The sequence below is a fragment of the Gymnoscopelus braueri genome, assembly GCF_963280865.1.
Source record: "Gymnoscopelus braueri genome assembly, chromosome: 13".
Classification (NCBI taxonomy): Eukaryota; Metazoa; Chordata; class Actinopteri; order Myctophiformes; family Myctophidae; genus Gymnoscopelus; species Gymnoscopelus braueri.
Window position 1 is genome coordinate 38,542,429 of NC_137615.1, and position 25,135 is coordinate 38,567,563.

A 25,135-nucleotide genomic window follows, 5' to 3' on the forward strand; every position below is an offset into this window, starting at 1 on the left:
GGGTCCTTGAAATTAAACTTTGAAAGCCACTAAAGCCCATGAATGCGTTTTCCTCCCACAGCCTGAGGCATCAGCCTGAAGGGACATCCTGAAGATGACTACCATTCATTCAGCTTTCAAACAAACAAGCCAAACAGATGATGAAAGGCGTGTACAATAACAGATGGCTTGCCTCAAATTCCATCTCCAAAATCTGAAGAGCCCTAATATTAGAGTTCAAATCTGATCCCAAGCTACAAATGTATGCTAAAATGAGGGATCAATATAAACAAATAGCCCAAAAGCCAGAAGGGACATAATTCTGCCAGGATTGGGTTTCTTTTGGGATCACCAACTGGTTGCATTGCATTCCATCATGATGAAGTCACTGAATGAGGACATTTTACTACTGTCAGATACAAATATCCCTTCTGCTCTATGGACCAAGAGTTGGGACTAGAATTACATCAGATGTTGTATGCAATGAAGCCAACACATACACCAGGTCTAAAACCTTGGTGAAGACAAAGACACGTTTGAATGAAGGGATGTGTCTGTTTTTTGCCTTTTTGGACAAGACTGATAACTGACATGGCATATTTAGACTCTACTAAAAGTTGACTGACCATTTAAGACTAAATAGGGGGGAAACAGGCTGAACAATATCAGGCTCACACACACACACACACACACACACACACACACACACACACACACACACACAGAGGAATGATGGATACAGTGAAATATATTCAACGCACTGCACACATGCTTCTCAGTTCTTCTACTACAGTGGCTCCTTTACGCAGAACAACCGTGTGTTCAAAACAAACTGCGGTTGGACCCTCTCTCACTGTCAAAACAACCATTCTGAGCGGTCCAATTTAACACTCAATTTCCCGCAAATATTGTAATACTGTATATATGCGAATGGCTGCTGTGTGACTCTGAATGACACACATAAACCCCGTTGCACTCTCACATTGCTTAATGCTAAATTTAGACGACAACGCAGTCACTTATGAACGCACTGACACACAGCCGGTGCGACGACGCACTGTCTGACTCTGTCCCCGTCGTTGTGCTCAAATCAAACAGGGCTATCGATTATTTTGTTGCGAATACACCAACCCATGGGCTGCTGAAAACACTAACCAATAAACAGCATTTTTCGTGCTGTGTGATGTGTCGCAGACGGATAGAAATCGCCTTGTGAATAGATGATCTAGGCCTGAAATTAAAAAAAAAAAAGTTCAAGGTAAAGGAGCCCAGAAATTTCAAATTAAATGGCTATTTTTGTCTAACATAACATAAAATCAAAAACACAAAATAACGTATGGCCACGGGCATCATCATCATCATCATCGCATCCACTTGCCGGTGTAGTGATCAGTCCATGTTATTCTTTATATAGGAGCGTTAATCCACAGAAAACAGGACGCGCAACGCAATTCTCTCGCCCGCGCGCAAATCTCACGATTCTCCTCCAAACGAGAGATCCCTGGACTGGACAACGACAATCGACAATCTCTCACTGCTGGGACAGACAGAGAAGTTTGAAATAGGCTCTTAGCAGTGCGTTATGCTCATGCACACAACAAGCAGAATTCCAAAATGGCTTCCCAAACGCAACAAAGCCGATCCTGAAGGCATCGCTGATGATCCTCCCACTTCCAGGCCTATCTGCTATTGTCAGTCTAGGAGGGCAAATAACTACTGCGTCGTATGATGGTATTGGCTGCAAAAAGAACAGATCTACAAGCTAACAACGCGTCGCGATGCGACGCGTTGTTAGCTTGTAGATCTGTTCTTTTTGTGGCGACACCAAGGCGCACACTTCAAATCTATTGGATGAAAACACAATTTATTGCAACCCCAGGCATTATTGCTACTGTTACTATTGCGTAATAAACCCTTAATGAGAACAATTACTGTAATTAATTAACCACTAAGCCTGGACGAAATTACCATCACGGCCTGATTAACTGACTGCACTGAGGATGGATCTTGGAATATTCACAAGAAAAAATGTTCAACATAATCAATAGTGCAATGTAGAAATACTCTATTACAAGTAAAAGTCCGGAATTAAAAATTGACTTGAGTAAAAGTACGAAAGTGTATCAAAATGTACATAAAAGTACCAAAAGTAGTACTCATTATGCAGAATGTCCAATTTCACAAGTTTTCAATTAAATGTATAAAAATCCTTTGAATACACCAGTTAAGTAAAAAGACAGACAGACAGACAGACACACAGGCATAGGCACATACAAGGAGAGTCATGCCATGCAGTCACACTTGAGCTGTCTTTAGTTGATTTGCCAAATCGCCAATGATCTACTTTACAATCAAATCCGGATCAACAGTAATCACAGTAGTAAAGCCCTATTAACGGTTTATTTGGCTTAATAATTGTCAGGAGAAAAAACTATTCCACCATTTATGAGACTCTGAAAGACTACAAAGTATGGATCAATGAAATCCTGCCAGATATACTTTACACAATTAATGTTACCAAAGAAAAGGGAAGGTGGCAAAACATAAGCATGAATAAGGTAATTAAATAACACCATTGTTGCATAAATAGATGCACATTGTCAGACATGAAACCAGCATTGTTTTTGTTTAAACTTAAGCAAAGGGTGCCATTTACATAACTGCCAAGAGAAGATCCAACTCAGGGACGATGCGCCATCTACTGGCGGCCAAATCCTTGTACCATCTTTGACTTTGAACACACTTTGACACCAATCACAGACAGTCAGTGGTGGAAAAGGTACTCAATGCTTTTACTTAAGTAAAAGTATCAATACCATCATGTAGAAATACTCTGTTACAAGTAAGTGCCCAGTATTCAAAATGTACTTGGGTAAAAGTACAGAAGTATTGGCATCAAAATCTACTACAAGTACCAAAAGTAAAATGATTCATTATATAGGAATGTCCCATTTCAAAATGTATAAAGTACTCCACTAAAGTAAAAATACAGTAATACAGTACAGTATTTGAGTAAATGTACTTATCTACTTACTTTACAACACTGATCACAGTCAATAGACTATTGGGTGGACTTTTGACATCAAGGTAGGCTACGTTGGCCTTCCTAGGCAGCGACTGACAGCCAGAGCCATTCAAGGAACAAGGCTCTGGTGAAAGTCAAGGAAATGGAGATTCGACTTTTGAAATTAGAATAAAAAGTTATCTTTGTTCCTATTTGATGGCAACTCATTTAAAACGTAGTGTACACACCATTAAAACGTGTAGCAAACAGCTGTGGTCAGAAAACAGAAGCTTGCTCAAATAAGTATCTAGTTTAGCTACACAACAAGCCCCTTTCGGAACCCTGTGACGCATTGGGAGCTTGTAGATCGGCTATTTTCAAATGGCCGAAATGTATACAGGGCTGAAGAGGCAATGTGTTTTGTAATAATAATCTAAATCTACTAAAGATTTCGAATAATTGTGGTGGAGTAAAAGTATATTTGCCTCTGAGATGTAGTGGAGTACAAGTAAAAGTACAGAAATGTGCAAATACTCCAGTAAAGTAAACAATACTTCAAAGTGTACTTAAGTAGTACTTGAGTAAATGTACTACTTTATATCACTGGGCGCATAAAGACACAACGCGTGCCAATGTGCCAGCAGGCCAGGAAGTTTCATTCTGATTCCGATTGGGAACAAAATATCTCTGAACAAAGCTGCAAGTTATGCATTAAGACTAACGTTACCCTGATCAACCACACAACGCGATCGAGGCACACATGTAGCTGTGGGCATTTACATATGAATACATACATTTTAGGCGTGTCGGCTTTACCTGTCAGATCCAAACAGCGTAATGATGATAGAAAGATCGACAAATTGTCTTTATTCTGAAGATAGATTCCCGGGTTAAATCTTTGCATGGAAGTCTCTGTTTTCAAAAAAGCAGGCTTGCTGTCTCTTAACGCTCGCCTTTCCCGCACACAGAAAGCAAGCTAATATTTTCCGTTGACAGTAACGTCACGTGACATGGTACCACTCCTTATTTGGGAAAAAATTCCAAATATGGCGTCTGTGGGAACTTGAACGCCCTCTTCGTTCTATTTGCCAGTGGGCTAAATATTGGCACCATCTTGTGGCTGGTGTACAGTATTGCACAGTCGATTGGTTTAATGAGAGGTAACATTCGATCACTGATTACTGCAACTTGAAACAGTTACAGTTGGAAGCATTTTCATATCAAGGACCCCCTAATCGATACGTATTAGGCTGCAGACCCCCATTTGAAGATATTTTGTGTCAGGAGGGACAACCATATGAGAAGATTTAGATTCGATTTAGTACATACCGGTATTCCTACTGTCTTACTGCAGGTGGGTATAACAGTGGAGACTGGAGAGAGTGAACTATGTTAGTTATTCTTATACATTCTCTTATTGGGCTAACTTCTTGTGGGTGAGATAATAGTGAAATTAAACTGTTGTTCCTCATGTTGCTTGGGACCCCCTGGAATCTCCTGGAACCCCCTCAAGGACTCCTGGAGTCCTTAAACCCTCTACCAAATTGTTGCTCAGGGGATATACAGGTCTAGGGCTTGGCCTTGTTTTCTTGATCCCCATTGACAGACCTCTTGGAACACCTGGGCCTTCAAGTTGTGCTCCGGGTTGCTGTGAGGATCTTCCTGAAATAGTCCATAGTGACTATGAAATATTGATTTCTGTTGTCGTTGACAGGGAAAGGACCAAGAATGCACGGTGTACTGTTGCGGCAGGTTATGTGAACATCAGGTTACAGGTAGGGTCTTTTGGCACCATACAGTTGTCTCACTTGTGGACATAACATAGCTGGGCGGGCTGGGGGTGAACTGGGGCGAACTGGTTCTGATTACCAAATGGCCTGTCTACCCACTAAGCTACAGCCACCCTGAATAGGATAGTACACCTTCTTTGTCTAAAAAGCCCTCTCCAGACCAATCTGAGTCGGCCCGATTTTGGGCCGAATTGGCTTCGGGAAGCGTCGGCCAGTCGGTTAGGGGTCCGTCGGGGGGTCCGTCGGGACCTTTTCGGCCGACCCAGAGCCGACCGAACATGTTCAGCTTTTTAGCCGACTGGTAGCGCAGTGGCAGTGACAACAGAGGGCTGTCGGTGTTGCCAGATTATGTGAGAGAAACAAGCGACCATGTCTATGAAAACCTACATTCACTGTTTCTTGTTGTTGCTCCCAGAGAGAGAGAGATTGATTTGCCCTACTTTTGCGCTGTGGTGATTGGGAGCAGGTGTGTAAATTTGTCCAGTGACGGAGTCACATGCATCCGTGTTTATGTATAAATATGTAATGCGCAAGTATGTAAACATGTCCTTCTGAGTGGGAGTTCAAGCATTGCATGAATAGGCTCGTAAAGCAGGGAGATAGTGACAGAGGAAGAGTGGTAGAGGGGGAGAGAAAGAGGGGGGAGAAAGAGAGAGAGAGAGAGAGAGAGAGGGAAAGAGAAAGAGAGAGGGGAGGAAGACAGAGAGAAAGTGGGTGAGAGAGCGGGAGATACCAGGAGCGAGGGAGAGAGAGGAACGGAGAAAGCGGGAGGGAGAAAGAAAGGGAGAGAGACGGAGAGAGAAACGGAGGGAGGGAGAAAGAGGGAGGTAAAAAGCGGCAGAGAGAGAAGGAAAGAAAGAAAGAGGGAGAGAAAAAAGGGAGAGTGAAAGATTGAGAGAGAAAGAGCGAGCGAGAGATTGAGGAGACGGAAAGAGGGAGAGAGAACGAGCAATTAAGTGAATTGCTTTCACCTGCTGCTGCTGCTGTGCGGAGTGTGCTACAGGGCATATCTCCGCCAAGCCAGGGTGACCTACCCAGGCTCATGAAATTCATATTCAGGCTAGTAGCCAATTAGAATGAAATCTTCAAAAACGGACTCATATACTGATACAGAACCATATATTGGCTATATATTATGGCTGTCGGGTGGAAATCTTGTATGTTCCTTTTTTATTATTATTTAAAAACAATTTAAAATCGTGAAAATAGCCAATCTACAAGCTGTAATTATTAATAATTAAGAAATACTATATTTTAAAGAGTGAAAAATCAACTAAAGTCATTATTAGTGCAAGTTCATTCACATTTCATTTGAATGAAAATAACTTGTGGGTAAAATACATTCTGTGAATCTAATGTGATTAATGTGACCGCTACTTCAGTCAGTGAAGTCCAGGGCTGAATGTGACATATTGAGACCTATATAACTAAATATTGGTCATTTGCCAACACATTATTTTGTGAAATAAATGGGTAATATTTCACAGATAGTTATACTATTCTTATAATATATTAAAATACAATCATCCTTAACCTTCAAGTTAAATGCATTATTTCCGTGGACTTAAAAATCTTTATTATTTTTTTGGATGGCCTTCCTGCCCTGGCAGGAAGGCCGGGCAGGGCCTTTGTGCCCTCCAAAAAATTACAACACCAAAGGCCAAGTGGCCTTGCCCCTAAAATGACGAAATTCCAGGCTTGAATGCAATAGATGTACTCTGAGTCTGTTACAAGTAAAAGTCCGGAATTCAACATTTACTTGAGTAAAAGTACTAAAGTATTGGTATAAAAATGTACTTAAAGTACCAAAAGTAAAAGTACAAAAATGTTTGAAAATAGCAGATCTACAAGCTCAGAACGCGTGCATCGCAACACGTTGTGAGCTTGTAGATCTGCTATTTTCAAATAGCTTATAGGTATAAAATAGGGCTAAAGTGGTTAATGTATGTTTCATAATGATTTATATCTGCAAAGTAACTAGTAACTAAACATTTCAAATAATTGTTGTGGAGTACAAGTATAGACAATTGGAAATACTCCAGTAAAGTAAAAGTACCTCAAAATTGTACTTAAGTACAGTACTTGAGTAAATGTACTAGTTACTTTACACCACTGCACGTCAGTGAAGAAAAAACGCTGGGAACATCCCTAAGTGGCTTTGCAGGGAAACAAGCCCAAAGTCGCTTATAATAAGCAGACCTGGCAACGCTGGCACGCTAAAAGTCAAATTAGCACATGAATGGCCAGTCGGCTGACAGACTTAAATGGCAACTTTTGCCAACCGAATACCAGTCTGTTGCAGTCTGGAGTAGTCTGCAATAGTCTGGACGAGTCTGTTTGGTGCGGAGTTGCCTTAAAGGTGACACTGCAGACCGCTCAGAGCATTGACAGGCTTTGACTCAACATCACCGGACCCAGCTGGACCACATCACTGTCCTTGTCTATGGATTTGTGGGCAGCAGGGCTGTTGTTGTTCCCATCTGTCACTAGAACAGCTATCAGCGGTACTGGTGTGATCCCTTCGGTCCTCACAGGGTCATTGGGATAGCCCGTCGGCATTGCCATGGAGATGGCCTGCTCCGTGGTACATCTCAACATTACACCCCTGCAACTTCTCAAGCCACTGGGCCAGCTGTCCTTTGGGTTATTTAAAATTGAGGATCCAGGTCAGGAATAATCGGTCCGGAGCAGGAATCTGTGTCCATATAGATACGGAAGGAAGTGCTTGACAGCCTGAACCATTGGCAACAGCTCCTGTCTGGTCGCACAATAGTTCCTTCCAGTTTAAGGAGCAGCTGTATCCGTTCTCCCCCTCTTGGGACAACACTGCACCTAGGCCCTGTCACTGGCATCACTGTCCATGATGAACATACCTCCACAGCCAACCAACATCCCAGGATGCTACACCAGTTCCATGCAATTTAAAAGTTGTTCTACCAAATCTGGGCATTTGTTGGCTTGGTTATTATTGTATAGGCCTCTTGGTTCATTCTAAATAGGTTTAGCAGTTCACATTCCTTGTCAATATGTGTATTTAGGGCTCATGGTATGTGAAACATTTTGGGAAGAAGTTGTGCTATACAATAATAGGGCTAGTGGATTATCTTGAAATTGTCAGTGAAAACCTGTAAAACAGGATGGAAAATGCCAGTGATGTCATGCTATTGTCCCCGAGATCATGTGACTTCAATGTCTGAAAGGAAATATGACTGGGCCCAGTGAAGGTGTCATTCTACTCCTCACACCCTACCTTACTCCTTTATGCATTTAAACAAACATACGGTAGCCTACTTTGTTTAAATCAGTTCCTGGTAGTTCTGAATATGAAAATCTTATTTTTCACAATATGTTCATTTCAGCTGCTTCCGGCACAATCTCGAGACAACGACCACTGTAAGTAATAGGCTACACTTGTTTTAATAGTCTCAACAGTAGTCGGTCACAATGATTTTTGTACGCTATAGTATACATTTTCATCAACTTTAACTTAATTGTGTCTCTTTTTACAGACAACTATTGTGAAAGCTGTCTTGCAACAGCACAAGGTAGGATGGATAGCCTAGTATCTATCGTGAGTTGTTTGTGGATTGTTGAACAACATTTAGAAATGTACAAGTGTTGCACATGGAGTTATTGACGACTGGATACAGTAGTATATGAGTCTGTTTAGTTGCCATATGTTTAGTTTCCATATGATCACAAAACAGAGTGACTAAAGTGCCCTAATTTCATGAAACACCTTATCAACCCTTTACATTTAGGCCTAAAGCTCATTTGATCTGGCATTTATTTTATTTCTAAGACATTGAAAACCAGAAAAACTGATAAGCACTGATATGCTGCTTTCTAGAAATTGAAAACATACTGAAGGAAGCCCCAGTTGAAAGCAGACAGCAAGAGGTTGAAAGACTCATCAGTGGGAGTGTATGTGAGAGACCTCTGTTCTACAAGCATGGTGGTCAGTCTACAGACAACAACAAAATGATATCCTCCTGCAAGCACCTGCTAGGTAAAATATCAGCCAGTGGTCAATGGAGTCTTGTACATTCACTACACAGATGTGTGTGTGTTTAAAAAAGATGTCTAATCCTTTTTTGGTTCTCTATTCAGATGCTCACTATGAGCAATTCCGTGCAGCTTTGTTGAATAAAGAGCCAGCGCATCTGGACGTGGTCCTATGTTATGAGCAGTCCACAGCATGTATAGGCGTGAAACGCCTCTCTTTCGAGGTAGGATGGATGCAGTTATCAATTTTGAACGTATTAAACCATTCATATCCATTTGTGATTAGATTGAAACTTCATTTCATTTTTTATTACAGAATTCCAGAGCCACTTTCAAGGAAAGCGATATTGAAACATTACTCCGGCACAATGAGGCAAATGTGCGCACTGCCAAACCTACACGTCCAAATTCACCCACATCCTCAAAAAGTGATGAGTTGTAAAATATTACGTTATAGGGTGTATCCCAGTACATGTACAGGAGTGGAACTTCCCAGTCTGCTTTGGGGTGTTCTGTTGATGTGTTATTTAGTTATCTGTATGTATGGGGAATGTGTTATGTGGAGTGTGGTATTGTTTATTCAGCATTATTTTACACTTCACACAGGGATAAACACTGGGTGACAGGGGCAGTGGCAAGGGAACCCCCCAACACACACACACACTTTCTGAGTCAGATGACTTTGTGTGCATGAGTCACTCCACAAAATGAAATATTCAAGAAGTTGGCAGCTGCTTGAATTTCATTGGTCATTTATTATATTGTTTGCTACTAAAATATATATAACATGTTGTTGTGGATACACCTTGCTGTTCAAATGAATAAACAATGAGCTCTGGAAGTTTATTTTTCCCCCTGTCTTAATTTTGGAAAATTGTAATCATGCTATTTAACTGTTTAAATGAAGGTCTTGAAAAAAGGTGATTGATTGATTGAATGCTTTATTAACAGTTTGCAAATAGTACAGAGGTACGATTTTACAATGATTGTTAAAAGGATAACACAAAAAGCTTGTGGGGCTTGTTTCCATTGTGGTCCTGTCCTGTGTGAATATAATTTGGAACTGCTTTTACAACCGCCACAATGAAATGCAGCATTTTTCAGCTGCAATGTCTGGTCTCTGATCAAACTAAACGGCATTGACATCGTTAATGATTGCAATTATTTTAATAGTGAGGTAATCTACAGCGGTGGCAGGCTCAGTTCCATTTATTTCTCATCAGGTTGGTCATGAGCCCGATAGATATGGTCCATAGCGTTCAGAAGGAGTTCTCCTTCACGCGAAGTTACTGTTTATCCGTTGCCCACACACCCGCGGTAGCGCAGGCAGTGCAGCCTCTCTCTCACTTTTGCTACTCACCAAAACAAAAATGGTTTTAAGATGTTGAAAACCTACTTTCCTTAGTGGGGACACTCAGAGACCCCCACCTTACGTCTAAAATACACGTGTTGACCAAAATGTAAAATAATACACCGGATGGAAAAAATCTTGTCCATAGAAAAATTCCATTGACCGGATCTGTAGGGGGCGCAGTGGAGTAACTAATGTTTTTTTCCCCCATCCGGTGGATTATTTTACATTTTGGTCTAAAGTGTTTTTTAGACGTGGGGTGGGGGGCTTGGAGTGTTCCCACTAAGGAAAGCAGGCTTTCAACATCTTAAAACCGTCTTTGTTTTGGTGAGTAGCGAAAGTGTATTTTTTATTTTTACTAGAGACGTGAGGCTGCGCAGCCTGCGCAGCCTGCGCTACCGGGGGTGTGCGGCCGACGACTCGAAAGTACCATAGCGTTAAGGAGAACTCCTTCTAACGCTATGGACGAGAGCTAGTTTACACTTTAATAGCTTCATAGTTTCCTGACGTTTTGTTTTGGACACTGTGAGTCAGTAGTCTGTCAAAACTGATAATAATAATAATATATTGACCATCAAGTCAATTCTTGTTGATGTATGGAATCAAGTTGGACGCGAAGCTGGAAGCTCCAGTAAAGGTAACATGGAGAGGGTCTTAGGACAGAAATGGAACGGAGCCCATGTGCTGTTGCCGGTTGCTAGGAGGCGCTGTTGTGGCCCGGAAGAGTGGCAGACAGATGATGATGGGAAGGAACCCACCCAACTCGATGGAAAGGAGACAGAAAACATAAATCCTCTGTAAATGTACCGACCAACGTTGATAAAAAGAGTAGATGTTCATCTGAAGAAAAGGAGAGACGTAAGCGCTTTTTTCCATTCGCTGATGCGACGCCGGTGAAACCGAGGTAAGACAAAAAGGCTGTGATGAGAAATAATGGGCAAGGACCCTCTCGCAACCACGAACTGTCATTCTGTCGACTGCTCGGGCACATCTGCAGCAATAAGGGTGGCATTTTATATGCAAATATTGCTCCCAGCGTGGCCTTGAAATGTTTGTCAAATGACTACCTTTTTAAAATCGAAGCTATCAATGATCTTGCTGTCTATTACTATAACAGGGTAGCCAATATCTGGCTACTATCGTTGTGTGTTGTAGCCTACATAGGCTGTGATTGCACCTACTGCAGGCTAATTAGGCTACATAAACCTCTTAAAATGAGAAGCTTGCCTTGAAATCCATTAACATTAATATGTTGGGGAGGAAAGATCAAATATGACATCTCTGAAGCTGAAGCAAGCAGATCTATCATTACTGCTATTATATTAGGCTATTACTGTATATGGTGAGATTCAGCTATCCATCTGTATATTGTATTTCTCGAGATGTATTAGCCTACATTTTGTGCACAATAATACATAGGGAAATAATGGTGTCCTTAAATGTAGCTTATATTGTATTATGCATCCGTTTAGAACCCTCATGGTCTCGTTGAAAGGGTGTGGATGATATCCCATTGCTGACAAGCACTTCAGAAATAGCTACACTTATTGATTAGATACATGATTCCTCATTGCCTGCCATTAGACTGGAAATGGGAGTAAACACAGAGCCTCGCCTCACAGAATAGAATGGCTGGAATGTGTGTGATTCTGTTGTTTTGGGCAGACAGACCCTCTTTTGTTGTGCTTATCTTGCTCTTCCAGTTGCTCATAGTTTAACAATCACAGATAGGGTTGTCTAGTAACCCACATCATCCTCATGGCTCCCGCGCCACAACACACAGCCGTAGCTTTGCATTCAAGTGTGTTCACATTCCAGCGCCATATAAATGTATCTCCAGTGAACATCACATTCGAATGACGAGGCTACATGACGTGCGTTTCCTATTCCTAAACAGAGTGTGGAGGTGTGGACAGTGGACACTCAGCGATGGACAGCTATGAGGACTTCTGTATACGAAATCTTACCATACTGCAGGAGGAGGAGAAATCCAAGAAGATGGTGTCATGCTGTCCCTTGAAAGCTCTCTCTGTCATCCGTTTCCATGGAAGGGCTGTGCTTTCACCTCTGGTAAGGAACTGAAAAAATAGAGAGACCTGCCTGCAAGTTGAGTAGAGATTTCTTTGATGGCCACCAGTGATTCCCTTTTTACAACAGTCGTGATTTAGATCCCAATCCAGATTTTGGGCTGTTCCACAGGTATCCCCTAGTCCTAGCAGTGCCCAGAACCTGTTCACTGACATTGATTCTTGTCATTCTATCTGTCCAAACAGGAACTAGTTGCATTTGATATATCAGGTGAATAGAGTAGACCTGGTAGGTTATAAAACCGGAAGTTGCACCAGACTCGTTTCAACATTGTGACGTATGCATGTGCAATAGTCACACTGCAAGGGATGCAATAGAGCAGGGATGCAATAGGGTGGGTCACGTTTTTTATTAGTAACATTTTCGCCAGAAACAGACTTACTATCATAAACGTTACAGAGCCACCTCCCTGACAATATCGCCGGGACAGTTTGTTTATTTTTGGACCACAATTCTTATATGAGACGATTCTAAGATGACTTGAAAAGGAAAGAAGCAAGCACTCATGAGAGTTTTCGAAGTACAAATGTACAGGGCACCGTGCAGTTCAGGCGGAAAGGATTTATACGCTGAGGAAGGCCTGTGGGTCGAAACGTCCGGTTGACGCTGCTGCTGTGGAGCTATGACCTAAAATAAATAAGAGCCTAAATGGACTTAAGTGAGTGCTGGTATTCTTTTCTGTGAACGATTCTAAGATGACCCAATGTTATTCTCCAAAGAGAGAAATTACTTCCGCGACCCAGGGGATGAACGAATGACATCAGGACTTCTACTCTATAAGGCAAACCTTACTGCTTGACAGAAAGTAAAAACTGCCAAGGTTCACATTTGACCCTAATCTTGAAGAAAAGCAGTCTATTCCATCTGATACCATAATGACTGATTTAACAATTTCTTGGTTAGGTCTTGCACACACTTTGCATGTTGAGTAAAACAGAGTATTGAACAACTGCCAACTTATTTTCCTTTTCTAAAATCACCTTAACCATCACTAGAGAGATACAGCCAAACGGACCCATTGAAGTTAAAGCTGCATGTATATGGTGAAATGATGTAGCTCCTGCATATCACGAAAAAAACTAACAAAAACAAATCACATGCCCATAGTAGGGAAGTCAGGTTGAAAGTGGTTAATTTGATTTAAGGTTGCATCTTGAAAAAACTGATGTACTGTAATGTGCTCTGAAGCATGTGAGCTTAGATCTGCAAGAGAGAGGATAACTGCTGAGGAACAACCAGGCTGATTCATGTCAGTCAGGAGGATCCTCTGCTTCTGACTGCTGACTAAATGAGTTTACAGGAACAGTCAGATGAATGAGCTGGATGAGTGACAGGCTCTCACAGAGGCCAGTGTGAGGTTTAAGGGTGTCTGTAAGAAAGAAAGGCAAAACCTCTCCTCATATCAGAAATGAACAAAACCATGTTGATGAAACCTGAGGTAAGATGTGTTACAAAGTCACCTAACGTTTTTTTTTAAATGTTTGTGTGTCTTGTGTTTCCAGTTGAACGTGGACCAGCGCAGGGAGATGTGCGACTATAGACAGAGGGCTGTCCAGCTAGAGATGCTGAGACAGAGCCAGCAGAGGAACAGTCTGTTGGCCAGGGTCCAGGACATTCTTGACCAAACTCCGGTTAGTAGAGGATTCAAACCCAAGTCATGGACATGGTTCAATGGGAGGACCAGTTAATAATAATAATAATAATAATTATTATTATACCTATATTTATATAACGCTTTTCTAAGTATTCAAAGTTGCTTTAAACTTAAAGTGATCTCATATATATATATCTATCTCAATATATATGATATCTGTCTCCACCATCGGGGGAAACAACTGATTGTGCTTCATGGTGTTATATTCTTTCTTTCTTTTCTTTCTTTTTCCTTTATTTATTCAGGGAAGCCCATTGAGAGCAAGCTCTCTTTTTCAAGGACGCCCTGATAACAACATATAAAATACATACATAATGTGAAACAATGACAAACAAATTAACAGTTACTGGAAAATGCATAGTATGTTAACTTAGTAGTATGTTCTCCTGAGCAAAAAGACAGAGCCAATGAGGAAGGAAAAAAAGGGAATTCAGGCCATTAGATCTTATCATTATTGATCTCAAGTTACATGTTTGGTTTGCACGCTGGTACTGTATGCTGAATAAGCCTATTTACTTGAGACAGGTAATGAAGAAGGACACTGTTTCAAGTTAGCAATGTTTAGTTTTTCTATGTACTGGGCTCTCTATTGAGAGAAGAGACAATTTAAATAATCCTTAGACATAATCATTAAATACAATTGAACGGTTCCATCTACTGTATGTAGTCTGTTTTTGCTGTTTTGCTACACCGTTGTTTTCCCCACTGAGGGGCGTGGCTTTCAGTGTGGCTTTCTCTATTAATTAGGTCTGTGTGTCAGGCCCCAGATATAGCTCAAAAGTTGAATGACAGTCTAACTTGTAATCTCTTGTGGCACTTCAGTGTTGAGTACCGTTATCTGTCTCAACCCTTCCTCTAGTCTATTCTTACCTGACGGCGGCCCAGCCTTGTCACCTCAAAGTGTGTTGAAATATTATCCACAAGAAAATATGTTCAGATTTTGAAATCACTTGCCTTGTAATAGGAGGCTTTTTACTGGTTGATACGTAAGTGAGAAATATATATTTTTAAAAAATCACAAATAAGCCCATTTTGGTAGTAATGAGGAAGATACGTCTAGCTGGCCAAATTATTAAATTATTTGATTGCATTTACAATCATTTGATTACATTTGGCATCAGATCAGGCAGTAGGAAGTACTCAAATTTGATTGACTAATTAATTATTACTTAACTGTCCTTTTAAACAGGTGCACAGAGTGCCAAATAAGGAGAGTGACAAACAGCCAACCCCTCCATATTGTCCCTCTCCTAAAGCTGAGATAGTGAATGGCTACACCTTGGTCACTGACACACCTGGGCTGCCGAGGGACCCTGGGTTTGAGCATCAAACAAGTGACCACGCCACCAACCCACATTCTGAGGCCCCCTCTTTCACCAACGGCTACCGAGGAGTGGAGGAAGTGAAGGAGAATGATGAGAAGAGTGAAGAAGAGGAGGAGGACATGAGTCTCGACAGCCTTCTGAAAAGATCCAGAGAATATGTGGAGCGAGAGCAGAGCCGAAAAGGGCCGAAGGTCGTCAACAAGGTCAGCCATACACCACCGCCTGAGAGCCTCTCTGACAAGGAGAATGACACCCGTAGTCCCCTGGGAGACACCGGCATAGAGTTTGGATTCAGCCTGCGTCACAGCCCTGTCGGCCCACCTCAGACCAAGACCCACCAGTCTGGAAGCCTCTCACCTTGTCTACCGGAGTCTTACGCTCGCCTTCCCAGTCCAGAACCCAGCCTCAGTCCTCGTGAACGCAGACGCCGACCCCGCCCGGTCTCTGCGGGTAACATCCACATTTCCTTCCCCATTGACCCGGCAGACCTCATCCCCAGAAGTCCAGGAAGGTCGGGAGAAAGTGCCGGCATGGCGGCCTGGGGAGAGGCGTTGTCAGCGGGACTGAGGCCGACTGATCACTGGGGCCTGGTGGTGGGGAGTGGAGGAGGCGGAGTTGGCAGCAGAAGTAGCAGTCGTCGATCCAGCCACTGCGCTTCCAGTCCGCTTGGTGAGATCTGCAGCCCCCTCAGTGCTTCAGGACCCAGTCCCGTGGGACCCTGTGATCATATGGCTCCAGGGTTCCGTCGGCGCTGTCATACCCTTGACAGTCAGCGGCACCCCTCCAACCCCCCCTTTGGAGTCGACCACTTAGACCGCAGCCAGGAGAGGGTCCCGCGCTTCATGGCCGGAGTTACGCGCTTGCCCCCAAGCCGTTGGTCTCCAGTAGCGCCCCTGAACCAGTCATATGAGGTGGAGAATCCCTCGCCCTCCCTGCTGAGGCCCCATGTGACCACTGATCTGTATCAGGTCCAAGCCAAGATGGAGACTAATGGCCCTCAAGGGCCAAACAATGGCAGGATCACTCCAGCTGCCCTCAGAAATCCCACTGAGCACCAGTCAGGTGACTGCTTAAAATCAGCTTTTCTTAAACGTTTCCTTTGGATGAACTTAAGTCTAACTGTGTGTGTGTGTGTATGTGTGTGTGTGTGCAAGCACGTGCATCATCATCAGCAGTGGAGACCCAGCAGCGAGTTCAGGCGCTGGAAGACATGCAGAGGAGACTGGAGGAAGAGCATGCCCTGCAGATGTCTCTGCTCTTGGCTGAGCAGGAGAAGGAACAACACCGCCTCCGACAGGTCAGGATGTGATATTACACCTTATAGTCTCAAAACATACTACATAGAACTGTTTAAGAAACAAAGGATAGTATTTCTTAAACACTGCAGTATTGTTTTCCTATACAAGTTATGTCACATGCACAAAAGAGCACTATTTATTGGCCTGAAAATGGATGGTACATCAGGCATTCACATTGTTGTAGCCGGCCCAAGAGAAGAGAGACTTTGACATATGGTGTATGCGTGTGTGTTTCAGGACATGGAAGAGAAAGAGAGAATGCTGATGGAGAAGGGGTGTGACCGACCTCTGATTGGGGATGCAGGTGGACGGGATCGTAGGTCTGTGAGTGACTATCCTGCTTTAAGTCCTGCCCACACCCCGGCTGAGCGGTCACCAGGTCATAGTATAGGTAGGTACAGTTTAAGCTATTATTTTGTCTGCCTGTTTCTCGTTTGCAGGGATGCTTCCTCCAAGGTAAGAAAGCACTTTTAGGAACCATGGCCTCTTGATTACCATGGAAAGCATAGGCACCACACTTGCATTCAGTGGTGGAAAAAGTACTGTTTTACTGTTTTACTGTAGTACTAATGTTTTACTTAAGTAAAAGTATCAATACTGAAATGTAGAAGTACTCTGTTACAAGTAAAAGTCTTGAATTCAAAATTTACTTGAGTAAAAGTACAAAAGTATTGGTATCAAAATGTACTTAAAGTACCAAAAGTAAAAGTACTAAAATGTTTGAAAATAGCAGATCTACAAGCTCACAACGCGTCGCTATGCTACACGTTGTGAACTTGTAGATCGGCTATTTTCAAATAGCCTAGGTATAAAATAAAGCTAAAGTTTTATAATGTAAAAATGTATATCTGCAAAGTAACTAGTAACTAAAGTTTTCAAATCATTGTAGTGGAGTAAAAGTACAATATTTGCATGTATTGGAGTAGAAGTAAAAGTATAGACAATTGGAAATACACCAGTAAAGTAAAAGTACCTCAAACGTGTACTTAAGTACAGTACTCGAGTAAATGTACTTAGTTACTTTACACCACTGGTGCCTTGACGCTAACCTCCTGTCTAAATTCATGTAACCTTTCTGACAAAATGGGAACTCAATAAGGAATGTTCCTAAAAGGGACCAGGGTGAACGTATCCTTCCCAATGAGACAGAGCCTTTATGTTATTACAACAGCATTGACAAAAAGCTATGGTTTAGTTGTTGCATGTTTGCATAAATCAATTCTCTGTTGACAAGGGTTTTTTGTGTTCAAAAACAGTGTTAGATGACGTTTACTGTACAAACCCCAGTAAAGATGCCCACTATTTTTTATACACTTCCAACATAGTATGTGAAAGCTGATAGTCTCTTTTATTATTCTCTTCAGGTTTTCCTTCTCCTCTCAGCCCCACTGTTCCCTCCCCCTCTCTCCAGCCTCCTGTCTACCTGTGGGGACCCACTTGGGGGGCTAGCAAGCCCCGGGCGAGGCTCAGCCAGGTGGGGGAGATTTTGACAGTTCCATACATGAGCTTCAGCCCACATCCCTCAACTCTTTCTTTATCCCCATTTGCATACATTGTCTCTCGTTACATTTTCTATTTACATTTACTATTTTCTTGCACTCACCAGGTCCTTACTGCTGAACAGCAGAGGGCGCTATGTCGACTAGGTGCCATCACCCGTGGCTTCCTCACCCGCAGACTGCTCAAGACAGAGAAAGTCAAACACCTCCGCCAGACTGTGCTGGTGAGTGTACACATATACACATCATGCACACACAAACTCACCAGCGTGCACATCCAAAGCAGACCTGTCCCAGACGATCTGAGAGGTCAAGATGGTTCATAACGTAGCAGAAGATCAGAAATGTATTTTGGCCATAAACCATCCATCTTTATAAACCAACCATAGTATTTTGAAATCAATTATTTGACAGACAGGGAGCCAGTGTAAAGATCTAAGAAATGGAGTGATATAATTTCTTGGCCTTACTGAAGACTCGAGCAACAGCAACAGTGTTCCGAATCAACTGCAGCTGCCTGATAGATTATTTTTAGGGAGACCTGTAAAGACACCATTACAGTATAGTCTGCTGAAGAATCAAGATAAATGCATGGATGGGGTTTTCCTGCTGAGACAGTACTTTAATCCTTGATATATTCCTAAGTAGTAGGCTGACTGGGTTTGTAATTGTTTTAATGGGGCTGTTAGTTGTTTTAAATTCAGGTCTGAGTCTATTACTAAACCAAGATTTCTGGCTTGGGGTTGTTGTTTTTAACATTACCAAATGAAGCTGAGCACTGACTTTAAAAAGCTCTGTAAGAGACATAAGGCTTGGAGAGGCGCCTTTCTCAGAGAAGCTCACAAAGTATGTATTGCAATTACTTACAGTCTAATAGTAATGATGGTGGGTCAAGTAACCCGTTGAAACTGCTATGTTTATGTACAGTATATCTTTGTCTGCTCAGGACACACAGGAGTTCATCCACTCATTCAAGACTGAACATCCACAGAGGAGACACAAAGTCTCATCACAGGACCTCTCCCTACAGGAAAGAGTTAGAGCCCAGGTAACACACACACACACACACACACACACACACACACACACACACACACACACACACACACACACACACACACACACACACACACACACACACACACACACACACACACACACACACACACACACACACCATGTAGAGCCCTACGAACGATTATCGCTAAATACTTTCAATAGTTGTAATATTTAGCGTGACTAAAAGACCAGAGCAAGAGGTGTTTCTTTTTTGTCCCTCAGTTACGTGCAGCCCTTTATGACGTCCATGACATCTTCTTTGAGATGCCCCTGGAGGAGCGACTAGCACTGCTGCAGCAAGACAGGGAGCTCTGTGCAGAGAGGAGGCTACGAGAGATGGTAACATGCTTGTTGTTAACCACATGAACCCTAGCGTCCCTATTCTGGGACAGATAGGCTCCATTTGAACACCCAGAGCTGTGGGGGTCCTTGAAATTACAAAGTTTGAGAACCACTAGTATAGAGTCTTGGGTGACCCCGGTTAACTAAGTATATAAGGTTTAAGTGGTTCATTTAAACCAATCACAGCCTACAGGTATCAACTATACCCTTACTCTGGCATGTTGGGTAAAAAAAGTCAGTTTCATCATTGGAAATCACACTATCATTTTGATGATTTTGATTTGTTTGTTTCATCCACAGGAGAAAGCCAAATGCCCCAAGGAGAAGGTGACACTGTCTGCTGCTACTCAGAGGTCATTGGACAGAAAAAAGAGGTGAGATGAGCAGTGCTAAACATTTCATATAGCTTGAATGTTACCTGACTATATTCGCACAGCAGCCATTTTGCTCTTATACAGAGGTGGGAAACCATTGGCACAATGGCCATTGTGACATAAGAACAAACTGGCCACCGTGTGTGTATATGGTCACTTGAAGTTGCCAGGGGCGTCTGTATCACCTGTATAGCTCCTCCTACCTTTGGTACTTATCTTGATGATATTACAGTGATTATAACTAACTTGAATAGGTGTTCCACTGTGTTCAGGTTTCTTGTGGTGCATGGTCCTTATTATTACATACAGTTATAAGGATAGAAGGACCGCACTCAGCAAAACGAGGATACTTTCTTAAAGGAGAATTCCGGACAAATTAACGATTTAACACTGGTTGCTTGTTTCCAGAACCTGGCAACACGAGTTGCCAGGTTCTGGAACAAGCATCCAGTGTTAAATCGTTCGCCATTAACGGTAGCCTCGCAGGAAGTTTCAGCGCATGTTTGACTATCATGAGACTCTACAATGAATCGTAGTAGAGAAAAAAATAACTTTGCATCGGTTATACTAGACGAATTTCCCTAACCCACGCGCTCCCATTATGACAACGGAGGGGGTTTAAAAAATGACGACAGGGGAATCTATGGAGAAAAAAAAACGCCACTTTTTACGTCGGTAGGTGAGTAACGAGACATCAAATATAACACTTATTTTGTCCGGAATTCTCCTTTAATAGTTTTATTTTGAAACATGTCACAAAGACAGGCAAACTGGTTTCATCCCTCTGGCCTTCATCAGTGTTGAAATGTATATGACTCATGTATATATACATACATCAATAAATAGAAAATCTACACTACATACAACCTTGCCTACACAACCTTACAGGGGTAAATGATCTAAAAGCCAGTGTTTCAGTTATTAAACTGACTGGATTTGTGTCCTGTTTAATGCTACTAGGAACCTTATTCCAATCCTGGGCACCTGAGTAACTGGCTACTAATTCAGAGTTTTCATTCACGTTTACCGAAATGTGGGTATCAATTACCATTTGTTGGGGATACATTTATTTACAATAATTTATATGATACATACATTGTTAAACATACAAAGGTTAATCGTGGATCTATGTCAAAAGTTATACATTAAAGCATGGCTATTGTACATAAACTATATATGTATATAAACAGTTCATGAAGCCGCAATGCCTGTACTCTATATGAACAGTTTCTTGCCCGATGTTTGCAATACAGTGTACTGCAAACATCGGGCAAGACACTGTTCATAAAGCAGTGCATTCATTGGGACAAATAGAAACATTAGCGATGGTTACTGTAGATACAGTGAAATGTGGAAGAACCACTGGGTTTCTTCATTCATGCCACTAGGGTGCACTGTTTCAGGGTATATACTGTATACAGTATATTCAGAGACATTATCTCATGAACAGGGCTTTCCACATTTCCTCCTCTACAATTGGTTTGTATTTTCTGTTTTCTTGATTCTTCAAATAGATTTAAAATGTCCTGTTTTATGTTCAAATGCCATAAAGTGCCGTTCCACCAGTGAAGTGATGTCTTTTGTATAAAATGAGAAGACACATCACCAGTAAATCCACAATTATTGCTAAATGTGCCAACAAACGGTAATTGATTCCTGAATGTTTGTCCACCTGAATAAAACTCTATATATACCTGAGTCACATGTATACACTTTATTGAAACAATGGTTTCAAAATAAGTAATAAATAAAAATGGTTTTGTGGAGTGTGGTCCTTCTATATAAGTGATTACACAGTGGTTGTAACAAGCCGTGTTTTTTCACACTATTTGTTCAGAGTTGGTGAATCTCCAGCCCAGGTCAGGAAGATACAACAGAAATCAAAGAGTCCCACTACCAACAGGTACCATACATAGACCTCTGGAGGTTGTTAGTCACAGATGTTCTATCAAACAGAACCATTCAAGTCTTACTTGATGTTTCTTCTTCTCCCTCTGTCATTTAAATGTCACTGATGCCCATTCCCTCTCTCTCTCCTTTTTCTAGGATTTTGAAACCAAGCCAAGGTCAGAACTCTCCCTCCTCAGGCCAGCTAAACCGCCAGGGGTCAGTAGATCCATCTTTGCAGATCGCTGGCTCTGACATGTTTAATTCTAATATCTCATCTTTACCTTGTAAGGTGTTAGTTTAAACAATGTTTTTGGGTGCATATCTTCTTAAACTGTGGTGTTTCTCCACCAGGAGCTGGTACAGAAAGACCCCTGAGGAGAGAGTGAGGCGGTCAGACAGCCTGAAGAAGCAACACTCTCTGGGCTAACAGGAGACTCCTACATTCCCTGACATGTGAATTTTAATAAAATGTGTACCAACGCTGCTAATTTACTTTATAAAGTTGTAATGATTGTATGCAGTACCACACGCTACCTTATTTATTGATACCAATGATTTGTTAAAATAATTTAAAGGGCAAGTTCGCTGACTTTTAAACTAAATCCTATCATTCTATATTGTGAGGAGGACATGTGAGAAGTAAACACTAAATAACACTTCCCAATAAATTCTGTCTCTCTCAGTGCTGGAAAAGCTCCACAAGCCTAGGTTTTAAATCGGTGAAGTTGTCCTTTAAGTGTGCCCTCAGTTTTCCTTAAGCAGCCTTGTGTTTATAGTTACCTCTAAGATTGATGGATTTAAAGTAAATTATTAATAGGAAAGAGGGGAAAAAGTAAGATACTTTTATGTAAGCTACTGCATAAGACTGTTGTTGATAAAGGGATGCCATTTGAAAACGTGTGCCTAAGAGAAATGAATATCCCTGCTATCTTGTGTCACAATCTGGCACATTTGGCCAGTTGTGTTGTCAATATCTAGTTCTTGCCTTCGCTTTTATTGTGTTCATAAATATCGGTCTTGTGCTGGCCATCACAAATGGTAGTTGCCATGGACACATTCACAATTACATATTTCAAATGTTTTATGCTGAAGAACTCTGGAATCTACACCTCTTTGATGGTGCTGAATTTTTATCAACCTAGTATTTACAGTATGTTCAAACATTTCAGTGTTCAGTTTTGTTTGCTTCGCTTAGATCAATGCCAAATAAAATGAGAATATTTGTACACACTGTTGAATGATCGTTATTGGAGAGATTAGCTAACTACAATGTTACTATTATGTTTAATTATTAATAACCCCCATCTGCAGAAGGTGCTGCAGTGGAGAGGGTCAGCAAGTAAAAAATCCTAGGAGAGCACATCACTGGGAAACTCACCTGGGATGCAGAGTATATCCCGAACGGTAACCAGAAGAGTGGGCACTAAAAGGTGGGCACTTTGTAAATCTGGGCACATCAGAAGAATGGGCACTTAGTTAATGTAGGCGCCAAAACAGTGGGCAACGGGAATACTGGGCACCAAAACAGTGGGCACCTGAGAATTCTGGGGACCAAAAGAGAGGGTACCGATAGCCTGTATGTATTGTGTTTGATGCCTGGACTACTTGCAGAGATAATTATTTGACACCACTTCCAGTCTGTTTTTAAATTATTTTCTTTGTGTGTTTGATGTGTTGTTTAGCCAATTTGATTTGTTGTTTATCCTAGCCTAGGCCTAGTTTACTTTGGTAAACTAGGCTACTTTGATTTTGGTGAGTTTATGTTACTGTGAGAGAGTGGTCCCCAATGGGTAATACTCTGCATATGGATAATGTGGACCATGGGGGAGCTAATTAGCACAAGGCCCTGTGGTGATTTAACCCGGCTCTGTTCACAATATTAGGCTACTGTGTAACGCCTTACTGCACAACACTGGTGCATTTCCAATTTTTTATCTCTCGGAACTACAATGTCAAATCCTGTCATTTTAACTAGGGCCGTCACTGCCACTAGAGGGCGCTGTCCCCCTGGGTCGTGGCTTTATTTTTTGTGTCGATATCTCCATAGGGGAATCTTAGATCACGTCATATAAGAACTGTGTTCCAAACATAAACACACCACTTGGCATTTCTGTCAGGGGGGTGGCTCTGCATCGTTTATGATATTCATTCATATTTGATACAGCCTGTTTCTGGAGAAAATGGAATTAATTCTGCCTTAAAAGTCTTAAGAACTGCACTTCCGGGTCTGAAATCAATGTCCCCACAGCAGCCGCGTTCATGGGAAATGTAGTCTTTGGGTCGTTTGACTCGTCGTTTATTGTGTTACTCTTTTGGTAAATCTAAATGTGTACATTTTCATCAGTCGATGCTTCATATCCATATGAGTAAAAACCATGGGGTTGTGTATTTGTTTTTCGAACAAAGTTCTTATATGACGTGATCTAAGATTCCCCTATGGGGATATCAACACGAAAAATAAAGCCACGACCCTAGGGGACAGCGCCCTCTAGTGGCAGTGACGTCAGGACTTCGGCAATCTGGGAACCCATCGCCAACTGAAAATGAAAAACAGCGCCCTCTGCTGTTTGTTCTATGTCTGTTGGCTCTGGGGGGACGATAACGTAACACCAGAGCACAGGGAAACCGGTGTTTGTGATGCGCCTTCAGCGCGTCACTTCCGGTTGGTGCGACTATGTTTTCATTCCCACTAACAATATTTCTACACGGAACACTAACACCACTTCTCCCAGAGAACATGGATCGTTTTGGTTATAAGCCCACTTGTTTCTATGATGAAAGAGTAAGTTAAAATGTGAATATATTTCCGTGGTTTTGTCTGCTCCGCGGACGCTATTGTTAAATTAGTTTCGGTTTGTTTCGAGGGGGAAAGATCGACGGACATGTGAATCCCGCCCACTACATTTGATTGGGTAAAGCGCGGCCTGCTTCCTGATCTGAAGGCACGCCCACTTGTAGCCCAGTGTGTACATGTTACGACGAGCCTTCACGACAGATTCTCACGCAGTGCAGAATCTGTTCTTGAGAGATTAGGACTTCGGTGCTCGATTGTGTTTGTGTAGATGCTCGACAAAGCCGGATGCACCACGGTGGATTCGAATCCACTACCTCATTCTGTTAAACCATTTGAAAATGTTTACATTTAGATTTTTTTCATATATTTTATAATAAAAAATGTATAATGAAAAAATAAAATACAATAAAAAAATAAATAACTAGAAAATGTGCTCCTCGGCGCACAAGTCTCCGCCAGCAGACCCGTGCTATTTTAATCAAATGAAATCACTTACCCTATCTTTAACCATAGTTTTCTGGGAATGTTCTAATTCTTACTTAAAATAGAACATGTTACTATATCATAGCAATTATATTATCATAGCAATAACTAATGAGATACAGTAGGGTAAAATATATATCTTTTAGTTAAACAAAAAGTTCTTTGTTAAAAGGTGAATGTTAAAGTAATTTATGTACCCC

General features: G+C 41.8%; 2 protein-coding genes and 2 long non-coding RNA genes across 8 annotated transcripts in view; 2 read left to right on the forward strand and 2 right to left on the reverse strand.

Annotated features, from left to right (window-relative positions):
- The window catches only part of sun1b (Sad1 and UNC84 domain containing 1b), a 35,552-nt gene extending 31,612 nt beyond the window's left edge, over positions 1-3,940 (reverse strand). For 2 of the 3 annotated variants that reach the window (XM_080446089.1, XM_080446088.1), the window contains exon 1: positions 1,358-1,600. The gene's annotated coding sequence lies outside the window, so the exon portion shown is untranslated. Of the gene's footprint in view, positions 1-1,357; positions 1,601-3,799 lie in introns of those variants that run through there. The other variant, XM_080446092.1, reaches the window with a different exon arrangement.
- LOC308097945 overlaps positions 1-25,135 on the reverse strand; it is a 435,438-nt gene that overhangs the window by 33,598 nt on the left and 376,705 nt on the right. The window lies entirely within an intron of this gene.
- Positions 7,989-9,611, forward strand: LOC308097819. The gene is made up of 5 exons (XR_013934239.1): positions 7,989-8,166; positions 8,283-8,318; positions 8,624-8,782; positions 8,884-9,002; positions 9,095-9,611. It is a non-coding gene; the product is annotated as an uncharacterized lncRNA (long non-coding RNA).
- On the forward strand, positions 10,909-22,838 carry ccp110 (centriolar coiled-coil protein 110). 3 transcript variants are annotated; one of them, XM_080448511.1, is made up of 14 exons: positions 10,909-11,033; positions 12,027-12,199; positions 13,720-13,848; positions 15,061-16,258; positions 16,351-16,493; positions 16,732-16,885; positions 17,859-17,968; positions 18,101-18,217; positions 18,940-19,041; positions 19,275-19,391; positions 19,695-19,768; positions 21,606-21,671; positions 21,815-21,874; positions 22,010-22,838. In XM_080448511.1, the coding sequence occupies exons 2-14, from the start codon at positions 12,059-12,061 to the stop codon at positions 22,083-22,085; spliced, it is 2,487 nt and encodes an 828-aa protein (XP_080304637.1). In that variant the 5' UTR covers positions 10,909-11,033; positions 12,027-12,058; the 3' UTR covers positions 22,086-22,838. The 3 variants fall into 3 exon arrangements, with proteins under 3 accessions (XP_080304637.1, XP_080304638.1, XP_080304639.1); XM_080448512.1 differs by having other exon boundaries at positions 16,369-16,493; XM_080448513.1 differs by having other exon boundaries at positions 16,372-16,493.

What these genes read in the sequence shown, in the direction of transcription:
- ccp110 (XM_080448511.1), top strand. Translation starts at nt 12,059, where the DNA reads ATGGACAGCTATGAGGACTTCTGTATACGAAATCTTACCATACTGCAG. An exon ending in AACAACACCGCCTCCGACAG is followed by an intron (nt 16,494 to 16,731) that starts GTCAGGATGTGA and finishes TGTGTGTTTCAG; the next exon opens with GACATGGAAGAGAAAGAGAG. An exon ending in AAGAGTCCCACTACCAACAG is followed by an intron (nt 21,672 to 21,814) that starts GTACCATACATA and finishes TCCTTTTTCTAG; the next exon opens with GATTTTGAAACCAAGCCAAG.